The sequence below is a fragment of the Ailuropoda melanoleuca genome, chromosome 9, assembly GCF_002007445.2.
Source record: "Ailuropoda melanoleuca isolate Jingjing chromosome 9, ASM200744v2, whole genome shotgun sequence".
NCBI lineage: Eukaryota > Metazoa > Chordata > Mammalia > Carnivora > Ursidae > Ailuropoda > Ailuropoda melanoleuca.
Genome location: NC_048226.1, coordinates 69,041,556 through 69,057,908, shown reverse-complemented (window position 1 = coordinate 69,057,908; position 16,353 = coordinate 69,041,556). Strand labels below are relative to the sequence as shown.

Genomic DNA, 16,353 nt, shown 5'->3' with positions numbered 1-16,353 from the left:
AAAGTCCACTTTGGTGCAATTTAAGGACCCATGTCAGAAAAACTTCCTGCATGGGAGGCTGACATTACATTAGTGCCAAGCTTCCAAGACAATACAAAACCCTGCTTCAAAGACAATTCCCCACTGGCAACATTGTCATTAAGAAGCTATTTGTCAGGGGCGCCTGGGTGGCACAGCGGTTAAGCATCTGCCTTCGGCTCAGGGCATGATCCTGGCGTTATGGGATCGAGCCCCACGTCAGGCTCCTCAGCTGTGAGCCTGCTTCTTCCTCTCCCACTCCCCCGGCTTGTGTTCCCTCTCTCGCTGGCTGTCTCTGTCTCTGTCTAATAAATAAATAAAAAATCTTAAAAAAAAAAAAAAAAAAAAAAGAAGCTATTTGTCAGTTCTCAAGTCAAGCTGGTGGTGGGGTCCGGTGGTACAAAGAGCACAAGGTACAAAACTATGGACAGTCCAGAAAGTGTTTCTATTAATTCTAATAGTTTAAATTATTAAATCAACAGTGCTTTAATCTATCGTCTCGTATGCTAAGCGCTCTGAAAAGGTCTACCAGTTTTTTAAAAGACTTCACATTTTACAAAGTAGTTTTCATCTCTTGGTCACTTAGGTCTCAGGAACACTGTGTGAGCCAGCCAGGGCAAGGGCTACTCTTATCCCTATTTTAGTGAAAACCAAACTCAGGCGCAATGTGCATAAGTGCAGGGTGATGTGGCTAACAAGTAAAACAGCGGTTTAGAGAAAGCAGCTCTGAGGGACAACCTCACGATGAAGGCACTCAATAAATCTGAGGTGACGATGTGACGGTATAAGAAATGATAGTAAGAGTCAGCATTCTCTTTTATTCCCAAGTAAGTCAAACTGTGAAAACAACCTGAGGAAAACCCAAACTCAAGCCCCAGTTCACGGTTGTAATAAGTTGTTAGGGCACTCTTCCCTCTGATTTCACCTCACTACCTTATCATAAAAACAGGTCATGTTATTCCACTGTGTCTTGGAAATGGGGTGACCATCACCTTGGGAGCAGAAGATTAAAAATCAATTCACACAACTGCCAGTGACCAGTAGGTTAATAACAAGTAAATAGCCTGAAATATCACCAGACACACTCCCATGATGTGTGAGGGTTCCGAAACCAGCGGTTTTCTTTTTCTCATCAAGCAACATTTATTTATATTCTTCCAGTCCTGCCTGACTTTTGATAGCACCTCATTCTGAGTCATGACAAACTCTGCCATTAAAATAACATCTTGGATAAACCACATGTCTCTTGGGAATTCAAAAATGCTTTTTCACACTTCCAAATCTATAAAGCCAGCAGGAGTCAATAAGTTTGTGTGGTCTGGATTCAAATGTTTCATTTATTTTCAAAGCAAAACAAGAAAAGAGGAGCAGGTATGACAGACCCCTTTGATAGATGATAAGAACACAGACTTCAGGTCTCCTAATGTCCTGTTCAATTACACTGTACTGTACCACTGAAGGACTACAGAACCAGAAGAAGGCACTTTCTCTGATGTCAATCTCTACCTCACTGGCAAATGTGTGGCTAATATGTGGGGTGACTCAGGGTTCAGCAGCATATGAAGCCATTGCCCTGCGGGGTCAATCTCAGGGAAAGAGAGTCCCTGAGGTATAAACAAAGAACTGCTAAGTCTCATTGGAAAAGAAATTTGCAAAGGTGTTCAGGTCTGAAGCCTGGGTCTCTGGCCATACTTGCCAGCTTGAGCTGCACTAGCCACTTGCATGAGGAGACACCGAAATAAAGTGCAGAAACGAGTTCCAGGTACCATGGAGACACTGTTTGTCTATTCCACAGCTCTGCTTATGGTCTACATGCGCTAATTATCATGTATGCCCCCAAATAAACTGAGCTTCCTCTCTGCCTCCATTAGCCTCAGAAAAGAGGAGGCTCTCTTATGTTCAAGTCCTTAGAAGGTCGTTCACAGTATGGAGTAGGACATCAATTAATTTCAATAACAAATTACTCTTTGGGTAATCATCCCAAAATGACTTTAATCAATGCTAATTTGGGAATTGATATAATTCATCTGGCACAATTAGCAAAACAAAACCCACACATAGATTTAGTAATGATTACTATAGTTAAGAGCTCAAAAATGCAAGCAGTAAGTGACTAGGTTCGAAGGATCATTTGAAGAGGAAATAAAGATATTCCTGTTCCTGGTAAGATGTAGCTTGTGACAAGCCAACGTTCTACCCAAGAACAATGTGAAAACTCTATAAAATTAAACAAACAGAAGACCTCTTGAAAGTACTGGAGACTGCTGATGGGGAGTCAGGGCTTGAGGAGCTGAGGTCTCAGGGAAGAGAACAGAGAGATGAGCTGGTAATGAGTGAGCCACCATCCCCTCAGAGCATTTGCCAATTCTTGATTGGGAGCAGAACGTGATAATCCCAGCTGAGGCACATATGCAAGAGCAAAAATCTGCATAGCTTTTGCCAATCTTACAGAGTTAGAGAAACAGAAATTGGTGTTTAGGGCTGCAAAGGTATCTAGGACTTATGGAAAAACTTCCAGAAAGTAGGAAAGCACAGAGAAGTGAACCGACAATGCAGTATTCCTTCCAGGATACTTGCCAAGTCCCTACACTGCACAGGACAAGAGACTACAAAATTAAGCAAAAAGCCCTTGAAAATCACAGAAGAGGCTTTAGTAGTCTCCCCATGCTACAGAGACAAAAATCAGATTTCAGAGCCCACAAAGGAAAAGGGCCCATAGAAACTCCCTCAGAGCTACAGTCTACGGGTTAGGATGAAGTAGAGGTAGTCTGAGGCTAATACAAATCGCAACCGAGCTTAGGGTCAGTTCCGCCCTGACTGAAGCGCAGTGATCGGCATTCACTCAGGCTGCACGCCAGAGGATACAGAAAACCTTCACAAGAGGAAAAGCATGGTCATCTAGATCTTCTACGATTTTCACATACATTGTTCATCATTCAACTAATGCTTATTAAATATACTAATAAACAGCACCAAGAGAAAAAACAGACAATAGAAACAGGCCCACAGAAAACACATTTACAGCATGTTATTGAGTTACCAGATGTGAACTTAAAATATAATAGTTATTATTGTGTTCATGAATACAAATGACAAGACATATAGAGCTGGACTCTATTAAAATAAATAAACCAATTAAGTGGAAATCTAGAACTAAAAAGTACTATAACTGAAATTAAGAACTCAACAGATGAATTTAATAGAGTTGAAAGTTAGGTCAATAGAAAATATCCAGGCTGACACATGGTGAGCAAAGAAGGATGTTTCAGAAAAGCACATAAAAAACACAGGGACACAATAAAACATTCTAATACACATTTCAAATCTCAAAGGAGTGCAGAGAGAGAACAAATAAGAAACACTGTTTGAAGAGGTAACAGCTGATATTATTCCCAAACTGATGAAAGACATCAGCTGACAGGTTCAGTAAGTGCTATAAAATACCAAGCTGGAAAAAAATAAAGAAAACCTACATGTAGGAACATGTAGATTTAATAAATTTAATAAATTAAATAAAAATTCTGAAAAGCTAAGAAAAAGAAAACATTTTAAAGCAGCCTCCTCAAACAATAAGAAAGGGAAGGAGGGAGGGAGGGAGGGAGGGAAGGAGGAAGGAAGGAAGGAAGGAAGGAAGGAAGGAAGGAAGGAAGGAAGGAAGGAAGACATCAATGGGAATGATGGAAACCAAAACTGAAAGAAAGTAATTGACAGCCTGGAATTTGGTATCCAGCAAGAATCCTACAAAAGTCACTGTGAAATACAAGCATTTATAATAAACAAACAATATGAGAGAATTCTTTGCCAAAGGTTCCACAAAAACAACAGCAACAAAAATATTAAACAGAGCTCTTCAGGCCACAGGAAAAAAAACCCAAGGAAAAACAAGTCGAGGAAGAAATGAAGAGTAGTGGAAAGAGTAATGTAGGTTAAATTTATAAAAGGAGTCTTTAGTTTAAATCTTCCAGTTTGCAAAATAGCAAACTAGTATACAAGCAAGAATAACTGATACTAATGTAAGAAACTGATGAAAATATTTTAAATATTTTTTTAAACCTCCCTTGCCTATCTGATGCAGATTTGAGTATTACCAGGTGGGTTTTTAAATACAATATCTAAGAGTAAAAAATAAAAATAAATCAATCAAAATGGGGTGGGCCTCCTGACAACTGCGTATGCATCTGCCATTATCATGAAATAAAAATTTTAATTAAAAACAATTGAAAATGGGAGGCAACATTGTGACAGACATTTCTGTAACATTTCTATGTTATGAGAATCAATATCTGAGGCTTGGGATAAAATTTCCAAGGACAGTCTTGAAGATAAGGATTTAAAAAGTGCTGTATCTCCACTCTGACTGTAGTGGGAAAGAATAACCCTGATAAACAGTGTAAGATGACATAAAACGTAATTTTAGTGATGAGAAAGAACCTATGTCAAAGATGAATTGTAAAGATTTTGAAAAAGAATATTTCTTAAACTGTAACTGACATTTCTGAATTATGTTACTCTTTAAATGTAGGTTAATTAAATTAACAAAGCAAGTATCAGTAAATCATTGATTCTTTTGGCAATATCCATAATGGTTTAACTATTCAAAGGGGCCCCAAAGCTTTATATGTTTTCAGCTCCTCTTTGGGAAATTAGGGGAAGTTGTCCTTTATTTTTAACCACCTTATATTTATGTTTTTGTGGTAAAACAGAGCCCATCATACCCTTCATTTCATAGTTTGCTGAGCATCCCTGAGAACTTTATCAAAGAAAAGTACTTGGAGCTCTGTGAAAGTGCTCCTTTAAAAGAAGTAGTGCAGAATTCTAGATTTTTATTTTGTGTTGATGAACACAAAATGATGACTTTTTAGAGTTAATATCATGTTGATTAAATGCACTCACTGGTGACTGGGTAATAATCTCTAACTTTCTCAAAGGGTACTGAATTTTAACCAAAGTGTTTGCTTCCATGGTAGATGAGCACAAGAACTGGCTCTTTTTCTCAGCAACACCGTAACCAAGCTCACGGTTCGGTCTGGCAACATCTATGGGACTCTCCCTTCCTCTGCAAGCGTCACTCAGCATGATGAGTGAAGTCACTCTGGGAAGCTGTCTCTCTGAGCTGGTATGGGACCAATCCAAAAGGTTGTCCTGCCCAACCTTTACCTTCTTCTGGCTTTTGTTTTCCTAAAGTTTCAGCTTTTGAGGAGATAATACAATGTGGCCCCAAGGGGGTGTGCTTTGAGAAGAAGCAATGGGATAAGAGAAATTTCTGGAGAGGATTGTGGTCTGAGGATCCCAAGCAGCACCATGGTGATGACATATTCTTGGAGGGAAACCACTGAGCTCCAGACACAGGACTGCCCAAACTTGCCAAGTGTCCCTGTGCCCCAAATGCAATGTGAAAGCTACAGAGCTGCTAGACTTGAAGGGACCTCACTGCAGGCTGGAATGTGGGCACGTCCATGGGGAGGACCGTAGACAAAAGACAAAGGCAAGAAGGGTTTTCCAGGAACTAGAGGTCAGATGGGGATAGAGACCAGATCCCCAGAAGTAATGGAACAGAATAGCATTTCCCATCATGTATGACATTTGCATAGCAATTTACATATGATTTCAAGGGGTTTAAAGCCCTTCCCTCTTACCCATAAGAGCCATTCATGAATTCCTGGTTAAGAGCCCTTCATGAATCCCTGGTTAAGAGCCCATATTCCACAGAAAATTCTTCCTGTCTGGCTTGTTCTTTCCATGCTTCTTCCTCTCCCTCTCTTCAATTTCTCAATTAAGTATCACTTATTGAGGGCTTGAAAAGGAACCTTAACAACAATAGTAACAGCTATTTTTTTTTTTTTTGAAAACACCTTCCACATGCCAGGACATTTGACATACTAATGCTTATAACTCTATCAGGTAGATATCATTATTTGCTATTTTTAGATGAGACTCCAAAAAGGTGTTATATTAGGTTACAGAGCTTGTAAAGGCCTGATTCAAATCATGGCTGGCCGGCTCCAGAGCAGTGGTTCTCAAACACTGATGAGCTTTAGAATCACCAGGGGACTTTAAAAAGATCTCCATACCTAAAGTGCATCCCATGCCAATTAAATCAAAATCCCTGGGGGTGTGCTACTTATATGTGAATTATTTTTCAACTCCCCAGTTGATCCCAAATTGCAGTAAGAGGCTTGCTGCCAAGAAGTGGTGTCCAAAGCCTCTGTATCTAACTTGGATCCCCTGTCTATGAAAAAAACCTGCATGCGGTCTGTCGCTGCCTAAACTCAGCACCAGAAGTCACCCCCAATACTCACTTTATCATCAGACAAAGAGGCAGGAGCAAACAGGTGTTCCACTTTTTGTTCCGTTTAGGCACTTGGCTGATGATGGCTCCCCATCCCACCTCATCCGCATTTCCTCTACTTTCCCTCTTTAATCACACTCAGGTTTGCCGGCACTTGAGGCCAGCCGGCTGTACTTGTGAACAAGTCTGTGTCTGACCACCACGCTGGCCTTGGAGATGCAGGGGGAGGGAGTGGTGTGCCTCCGCTGAGCAACCTCCTCCAGCTGCTGGTCGACTGAATGCTGCTTTCCAGCACTTAACCAGACGCTTTCACACTAACGGATGTTGCTTGGCATGGAGTGATGAACTGGCCAGAGAGAGCCCTGACGGAGGCTACGCGAATGCCGGGAAAGGTGGCACTCCTCAGGGCTCGGTGAGCTGACACCCCTCTGCCAGGTACACTCATCCGGGCTTGTCACAATCTGTGTCCCGCACTCCAGAGGGTGAACCAAGGGTGTGCTGTTGTTAAGGCCAGAAAGCTACCACACCAAGGGCCTGTCTCTGTGCCTCACCGGCAGCCACAGATCAAGAATTATGAGAGTGAGGTGACAGGGCACAATGACTAAAAGCAGGCCACGAGGAGTGCCGCTAGACTGGGTTCCAATCCTGCCTCTATCACTGCCACCTGTGTGACTTAGAACATGTTTCTTGGTCCCAAAGTTCCACTGCTCATTATGAAGTGGAGGTAATTACAGCATCTTCCCCATGGGAATTTTGGGAGACTTCAACACAACAGTGCATATAAAGCACTTAGTACCGTGCCTAGCCAAGATATCCAGTGAATGGTAATTATTACTTTTACATATAACAATAGCCAAGTACCAACCACGTATTAACACTGAGGCTCCAAGGCCACCCACCGTGCTCAACTGAACTCTAATTAGATGTATGAGAGACAGAGACTCAGGCCTCAGGCCTCATGATTATGCAATAACAGAGGGTAATTCTTACAGCCAAACCACACGAGTTAGAAATAGGTCAACTAGCCACCTATACGTTGCCAACTTGCTGGGAAGGACATCGAAGGCCGAGGTCGATTGCCAGGGGAGGTCTGCACATGAAGCAGCACTCGGGTCTTGGGCTCCTCTCCCTTACGAGGCTAACTTCTCCCAGAGAAGGGAGGAGTAGAATGTTAGTGCTAGATGCGACCTCGAAGATCATCTCACCCCAAATCCTCATTTTACAGCTGAGGAAACCAAAGGCCAGAGGTCAAGGAGCCAGCCCAAGGCCTCACACTGGTAAGCAATGGCCCCAGAGTAGCATGCGGACTTCCTAAGCTCAGAGTCACTATTCTTTCCATGACACCACACTGTCCCGGTAAAATATCTGAGTAACAGATTAGAATCGATAGTGCCAGTCTTTCTGCTCCTTCCAGCCACTGGGAATCTACCACCAACGTGCCAAGATAAAAAGAACAATCTAATTAGGTATTTAGGAAACTCAGAACTCTGAATTTAGAGGTCAGATCCAGGACAAGGTTCTGCGCCTAACCAGCTGGGGAATTCTTTGACTCCTTTGAAATTCTCTACCCTTTAGGCCAGAGGGTGGCACACTTTTTCTTATGTAAAGGGTCAGATTAGTAAATATTTAGGGCTTCCAGCCTACACGGGTCTCTGTTGCAACGAGTCAGCTCTGCTGTTGTAGCAGGAAGGCAGCCACAGACAAGACATAATGGAATTAACATGGCTGTGCTCCAATTAAACTTTATGGACACTTGAATCTCATTTAATTTTCACTTGTCACACAATATCATTCTTCTTTTGGATTTTTTTTCGACTATTTAAAAAGGTTTGCAGACAGGTACACCCAGGTGGCTCAGTTGGTTAAGCTTAGGTCAGTTGATCTCAGCTTAGGTCTTGATCTCATAGTCATGAGTTCAAGCCCTACATTGGGCTCTACGCTAGGCATGGAGCCTACTTAAAAAAAAGAAAAAAGAAAAGAAAAAAAGTTTACAGACTGTTCAAAGACAGGTGATGGGTTGCCTTGACCCTCGGGCTGTAGTTTACCAACCTCTGCTCTAGGAAATGAACTCAGCAATATCTGCTCCACTTACTTCACCTTGAAATGTTTTATAAGTAAATACATTAACTGCAGAAGCATGGGGAAGCCCTGGTTTGACTACAGTCTGAAAAAAATGATCTGGAGATTTTAGTTATACAGATATAATGAAAACCAAGATTGCATGTAATATGTACATATGTAATGTAACATAGATACTGAAAAATGAATGTGGTTCTAGGTTGCTTTAAGAGAAAAAAGGGTCCAGGTCACAAGAAGAAATTATCTGAGTATAATCTCCAACTCATATGGTTGAGAACAGATATTTATTTCTGAGAGCCAATTCTAGGGAAACTACTAAAAATTTGGTGGTATCCCCTGGAGTTGGGATGTTGAAAGGTAAAACTATGTCTGAATGAGGAGGAACGGATGGGGCTTATCTAAAGAGCAGAACTAGAGCCAATGGGTGAAGTCAAAAGAGGGCAGACATCAGTTCAACAGGCAAACTTTTTTTTTTTTTTAAAGATTTTATTATTTATTCGACAGAGACAGAGACAGCCAGCGAGAGAGGGAACACAAGCAGGGGGGAGTGGGAGAGGAAGAAGCAGGCTCATAGCAGAGGAGCCTGACGTGGGGCTCGATCCCATAACGCCGGGATCACGCCCTGAGCCGAAGGCAGGCGCTTAACCGCTGTGCCACCCAGGCGCCCCGACAGGCAAACTTTTTGAGAGCTGCAACTGTCCAATGGTGTCATGAGCTATCTTACATACAGTGAGAGTGTTCAAGTAGAAGCTGCCTTACTACCTACCAAAAATGTGGTGTACTGTGTTACATTGCTTAGAAGAGAGGGTCAGCTAAATGACCTTGAAGACTCCGTGTTGTTTCTAAAATTCTAGGAGTGTATAAAATGAGTAAATGCACAGAAAGCACTATGCAGAAACTTGATGTGTAAGACACTTGGGAGCCCTGGTGACCCCACATAAAGCCTCTCTTACCTACAATCCCAAAGACAGCAACTGTGTTCTCAGCCTCTCCAGCTGCATTCACACCGGCCTCACCCCTAGGCCCCTGGGCCCATTTCCCAGAGTGAGGGCTTCAAGAGGTTCACGTGGGTGACCCGAGCATTACTAACTAAGCAGGGCAGGCTGGCTCCCTGGCTCCCACCTCAAGCTCACCTTGAACCTGTGTTGGGGCCAGAGATTTCAGTAATGAGATTATTGGTGAAAAGGTAGAATCAAAGTGATGTGTCACTTAGAAGAACAGCTAGGTATTCAAAGGCAGATCACAGCGAAGACTGAGAGAAAGAAAGTCTTGGAAGGAGAACAGAATTTCCCCAGCCTTCCTCTCAGCCCTGGAGTCAAGCCTTTCTCATTTCTCAGCTCTAAGTCCACGGTTATCCTGTGCTCCAAGAGCCATTTCTACTGACATGAACGGACTCTGGATGTAAAGTGAAAGAACTAAGTGTCTTACCCTTCTCGTTCATCATCCGTGTTGTAATACACCTGTGGAAGAAAACAACAGGCTTACTGTAGGTCAGACACAAGAAATGGAAATATATTACGTGATACACAGACTTTCCTAGGCTCTTACACTGTCTTAAAGAAGACAAAAGGCAAATCTGTTTAATGATGCTGTGTGTGTGTGTGTGTGTGTGTGTGTGTGTGTGTGTGTGTCTCCAAGGAAATACAAATTTAACCTCATATTCTACCTAGGGTTAATTCTTAGATTTTAAGGAAGTAAAGTTGGAAATCTGATTATTTCTAGCTCAAGTCACTCTGATCAGACTACCTACAGTTCTAAGCCAGCTCTTGTTTTTGACATTAAAGAAATACTTCAGCAGGATCTACAAATCATTGTTTAGAAAGGTGTGGATCAAGGCCTGTGAGTAACCAATCCCACTGGGTCCATAGGTGAGCTGACTACAGATACTGTGCTCTGGCGAAGGGAGGAGAGAGCAAGAGGGTCCCAGGGCAGTGCAGCAGTAACCCCAGGCCTCTGTTTGTGGCATCCCACAGCCACAAATATTTAGAGTCGACTGTCTTCAGGCTGGGGAAAGGTCATGCAGCTCTAGGTGCTCCAAGCCAGAAGACCTCTGAGAACAGATTTCTGTAGGTGGTCAGCGTGGTGGCAGGCAGAGTCGAATTTAAAGAAATTATGAAGCATCTCTCTTATTTTATGAGACTACAGAAATCCAGAGGGGATCTGGTATGCATGTAGGTCCTCTTGACCCAATTATTTATAAAAATTAATTATAGACCTTTCTTGAGCTTTATCTACGTGCTTCAGGACCATTTTTGTGTGGGTGAAGAACAAGACCCAAATTAGCATCAGACATTTACATCTTAACTTCAATAGTCACTTTTGGTGCTGGTACACTTCGTCACTGCCCCTGCCCCAGGTACCTGGGAGAAAAGCTCTGCCTAGACTGACACCCTCCCTACAAACTTTCTCAAAGGCTCCTGGCAGTGCCTGGATGCTGCCACTCCCAGACCTTGTGGTACAGCAGAGCTAGTTACCTGGGACTCTTCAGGCGTGAGCCATTCTAGTCATTAGTAAGATTTCCACAGGGACTTATCCTCTTAAAACTTTTTATATCTATTGTTGTATTGTATACTTTGTGTTTTGGTTTTTTTTTTTAACAGAAAATAGCAGAGGTAAGATGTTTTCTTCCACTATACCCCAGGTTTCAATGCAGCACTGGAGCGTCCCCCATGGAGATGTTCTAGAAACGGGACGGTCTATTTACGTGCATATGTAGTGACCCACATAAGTGCGAGAGCCTGGGCCATAGCACTGGCCACACCACTGGATTTTTTGGAAAAAGATCCTGATGTTGGCCTGTTTTTTGCTGGTCTCTTTAAATGCGGCATAATGCGTCTGTCCTGTTTGATTATATGACAGGGTTATGGAGGGCTCTCTGCAAAGTTGATTGGTGACCCCAAAATGAAGCAGCCTTCTCTTAAGTGTTTTCCTGCCCTCCTGAATGGCCTCTACTACACTGTCCTCATCCCTGTCCTTGCACTGTCACTTCTCTCACGCAATGACCCACTGTTTCTTCCTTGTTGGCTGTAGGTCTTATTACATTTAGAGAGTGTTTCTCAAACTTCAGAGTGCATAAAAAATATCTGGAGACTTTGTCATAAATGTGAGTTCCTGGAACGCTCTTCAGAGATTTTGATTCAAAAGACTTGGAGTGGAATGTGGAAGCCTGAATCAAGCACTCCTGTGGTTTGGGGGAAGGTGGTTTACAATCTACAACGGGGAAGACTGCTCTTGATGGTGGGAGGGAGGAGCAAAGTCCTCCTGGGGTTCAGGTGCCTTGAGAAAGTCCGATCAGAAAGATGATGCCTCTGTATCTCACAACTTCCCCAAGCTCCCCTTATCACTTGTTTTTAAAGGCATTCCAGAGAAAAGCTCCAGTGCCGATCTGGGATCTGATGTGAAGAGGAGACTAAGGATCTCCATGGTGCCTGCACGCTGGGTTCACTCCCTCACATTAGTTTTTGATAGTTGTCTGATGAATCCACATGTGAATCGATGAGATGACAGAGAAGGAGGGAACGTGTGGTCTGTCAGTGAAAATATTCACTCCCCAGCCCTTGTTCTTGGGCGACTAGGATCGCTGCGCTCAGTATGACTGGGGGTCTCTGGCTGACCCTGAGAGCTGGAGGGCTGCTCACTCTCCAGCTGCTCAGAGCTCTGATGCAGCTGATTTTGACAAGGCTTGTGTCTGCAGTGGTAACCGGGCTGCACACCATCACCTGCCTTTCCCCCTACCCGGGGCCCCATTTATGGTAAAACTGGCCCTTTTGACCCACCACTGCAGGATCTCATTTCGCAAGTCAAAGTCAGCCACCCCCCCACCCCCACATCATGGCACTGCTGGCTTCCCTCCTGCCTCAAGACCCATCTCCCTGCTTTCTAGCTCTTCCAAGAAAGGCTGACTTTAAGTCCCAGCCAGCCACACTGTAGGCGCCCCTGTCCTTGGGCCAAGTAAGTTGATCAACCATAGAATATTCGCGAATTGTTCCAGAGCACAGCTGACTGTGTTCCTTTGTTGCCCAGAGCTCAGGCAGGCTCCCTCACTGACCCCCTTAACTCTGACTCCAAGGCCACAGGGGAAGCCTGAGGGCTCTGCAAGGGTGGCCCCAGACTGCAGAACTTAACTTCGACAATGAGCTGGGGGCGCTGACTGAGCTGCTTTGCAACTGCTAAAACCAGTGAACTGTAAAGGCTGCATTTTCCTTCTGATTCAGCTACAGGCTAGGAACCCAGCTCGACATGGAGAGGCCAAGTGAGGCCAGAAGACTCTAAGATTTGGTCACTTTTCCTCTGAAGATACATTTATAGCTTTGTATATTTCAGGGAAATGTTGCCAAGAGAACAGGTCAGGCTGTCAGCTTTGACACAGAGCCCAAGCCAGAATCATGACAGTAAACAGAAAGAACAATTTAACTCAATTATCCCTTCTTCTGGAAAGTGTGGATACCCAGCTTCATAAAATCCCATGGGGCTAAGACTGTAAATATACAAATCACCATACTCTTGGGAATTAAAAAAATAGATAAAATGAGGTGCTGGCGCTCATATCTTGATAAATCTTAACATTCTACTTTCCCCTTTGTGACCTTGTTCTATTAAACAAGTAAGACAAGATGGGAATGTTAAATTAGTTTTTAGTGGAATCCACTCTAAGAAAAAACTGTAAGTATTTTGTTACCATGTTCTGTCATGAGCAGCAACAAAGAACCCCTACTTAATATAACTGCTTTGTCTCATACCTATAATGAAACAACATGGGGAAGGACAATATATTCTTAAGAAAGAGCAAGTTGAGCCAGTAATGATTTCCCCTCCTGACTAAGGTCAATTCCACTGAATGTCTGAACACTTAGAATCGGAGAAAAACTTGAGTATGTCAGAATGGCCCTATTTCTCAAAACAAACCTCTCCTCAGAGGATTTTGAGTTTAAAAGAAAACTAACCCATACAAGATTCGCTAAAACCCAACTGATGTAGTGAAAGACAAATCTGGCTAATGCTAGGGAAGTACATTTTTTTTTACCCTATTTTAATTTATCACATAAAATAAATACTACTACAAATATTAAAGAAAGAAAAAAATCATCCATCACTTAATCCTACACATCAAGTGTTACAATTTTTGTTACCTTCAAGTTCAGGTATATATCTAGAATCATGGTACAGACACAAACGAGTATTCTAATTTTTTCTTGCACTTAACATTATCATAACTAGTTCCTATGTTGCTACATAATTTACATAATTATAATTTTAGTGGCCACCTAATATTTCATCAACTTGAGCTACCATAATGAGTTAATTATTGGGTATTTGTTATTTTAATTTTAGCTCTTTAATTTCGCTTGTAGATACTAGAAGACAGGAATTACTTTTAAAAACCCTTGTCTACAATCTCATTTTTCTTTTGGTGTGGAATGATTTTACCTATTCAATGGGAACTGTTGATTTATTAGGGGAAAAACTGTTGATATGGTTTTATGTAATCAAAAAATTTTTCCTCTTGGACAACTTTCTGAAGTTACAGGTGTGTTTCAATTTCCCACCATTAGATGGAGCTCTATTGCACCAGGCTAAACCCACATGACCAAATCGACAACACAAAACTCCCAGCTGATAAACTTTCTTCCTCTTTCACTGCTTTGTCAACACTTCACTACTATCAGCTCACTCTCTTCTCCCCCTTACTAAATCAGTTTCCTCTCCTGAGACATTCCTTTCTATAAAAATCCATTTTCTTATGAAATGACTGGCTTTTTGTGGAATCCATGGAGTGCAGGGATTATTTTCAAGGTCAACACTGCCTCGTGGGATCCTGTCTTAAGGCTCCACCAGCCCCGGGGAAGGATGGCAGGTGGATGTTAACAGGTAGGTCCTACCTGTCCCGTCCTCTGCAGGTTTGCAAAGTGAACATCAGGTATGAACAGGACCGGCTGTGAGTGCAGGTCAGGCATCGTTTTGAAGTAGGTGATGTCACTCTTCTTCTGTAAAGGTATCGCCGCCAACTTCCCATCAGAGGCTGGACGTGAGAGGGTTATGCATGACTAAGAACTCTCAGCTTTGAGCCCTAGTCTGAGTTCCCTGTTTTCTCCTTGAAGCTTTCTAAAAGCCACAGATGTGAACACACTTTACAATCGTCCCCTCTCCCACTGCCAAACCAACACAAAGAGCGTGAACTTCAGGTGAGCACTCTTGAGGGGGAGCCCTCGTGCCCTCCTGTCCTGCTCTGCAAGCTAGATTCCTTGTCTGGAGGAGGAAGATGTTGGTCTCCATGATATTACAAAGTCCCTCCCAGAGCAAACAATCTGCAATCATGTGATTCCATTTGCTTTTCACAGAGACAATTCCCAGTTTTCATGGCTAGGGAAAAGCAAGTCATCCCTCACATATCCACAGTTTCACCCACCATCCACTTCTTTCCACCTGTTCCCCTAGTGGACGTGGCCCGGCCAGAGCCCACCCTTCCTCAGCAACACTCACAGTTGTTGCACTGGGTTTGGGAGGCCTGGCCTTTCCCCTTCTTCCTGTTCTGCTTCCTCTCTTCGTCTCGGATTTTCCTTTCTGCTCCCTGACAGGGAAAAACAAACAATGCCAGCTATGTTATCAGAGCATGCAATAACAGTGTCCACATACAAGTCTTCAGGACAAGAACCAAGCCAAAGGTAAAGGGAGAACAGGCAGCCCCATTTCTGTGCCTCTAGGGAGGTCAGGCCTCGGTTCTGAAGGCTAAGACAGATCCTTAGTCTGTGCTATATTTTGACCTCTGAGTGATCCACTTCTTCAAGATTTCCCCCTTTTTTGAAATTCTGCCTATTAATACAACTTCATTTGAATCCACAAGAAAGCCCAGGCCCAGGTTCCTATGCCAGTGGGGCCAGTTAAATAACTTTAGGGATTATAATAAAAATGTCATTAAGATAAAGCATTGGCCTGTTAACATCATTCCTAGGCACAGAGAGAGCTTTAAAGTTGAATGTGAATTCTCTATAAAACTTTGCCTTTGCTTGATATCACGGAACTTTTAAAAATCATTACAGTAGTGGAAATGAGGAAGGGCCTAAGGAAACTATATAAGATGTATGATCGCTTTGCATATACAAGTATGATTTCAATTTTTATTTTAATGTGTTCATAAGTACTTGAACCCAGTGCTTGTTCAACCAAATAGAAAAAAGTTTGGTCTATTCATCTTCTTTTTGCTGCTCTGTTCCTGGTAATCTGACTCCTTCACTGGCTTCTCTTGCCAGATCCCACCCTCCTTAACCAACTGACCATCACCTTATATCTCTTTCCTTCTCGGCCTTCAAGGATTCCCTGACTACAACGATGACTACTATTATCATCATCATCATCTCTCTTCTGTGTCAGCTCTGCTAACTCATTTTCCTCTTCTCAATCCCCCAAATATATATGTTCCAACGGTTTTCTTTTCCTTTCTCTCTCTCCATTCTTGCTGCAGAAGAGTTCACCTGCACCCATATTTCCATGATGCTCTAAACAGGCAACATCCAGATAGACACCCCCAGACTAGACTCCTCCCCTAGATTTCAGATACGCATTTACAGTTCCTGCCTGCCCTTTGTGACAGTATACGTAAAGAGTGGTGCACACACTGGCTGGCAACCTCCAATTAAAAATTGCCCCTAACTCATCACACACAAAAAAGATAGATTTGAAAATATAAAAATTTAATCCTGTTATGCAAAAAAAAAAAAAATCCATTAAAAGGCAAAGGACAAAATGGTGAAAATATTTGCAACAAAAGATCATAAAGTACTAAATCCTTAATATAAATAATGATTCAAATTTAAAAGACAACTAATGCACCAATTTAAAAAATGAACAGGAGTCATGAAATAGGCACTTCACAGAAAAAGACATCTTTGAATTAAAACACTGAGATACATGTTTTGTTTATTAAATTGGCTTTTAAAAAAAAGCACATTTCCAATTCCGGCTAAAGTAAC

General features: G+C 42.5%; 1 protein-coding gene across 4 annotated transcripts in view; it reads right to left on the bottom strand.

The window, feature by feature from the left end:
- Positions 1-16,353, bottom strand: part of GRHL2 (grainyhead like transcription factor 2) — a 155,842-nt gene that overhangs the window by 21,348 nt on the left and 118,141 nt on the right. For all 4 annotated transcript variants that reach the window (XM_019810127.2, XM_034668387.1, XM_019810124.2 and 1 more), the window contains exons 10-12: positions 14,867-14,954; positions 14,266-14,405; positions 9,815-9,846 (exon numbers count right to left, since the gene is read on the bottom strand). In XM_019810127.2, the coding sequence (XP_019665686.1) occupies positions 9,815-9,846; positions 14,266-14,405; positions 14,867-14,954 (260 nt within the window). The remainder of the gene's footprint in view (positions 1-9,814; positions 9,847-14,265; positions 14,406-14,866; positions 14,955-16,353) is intronic.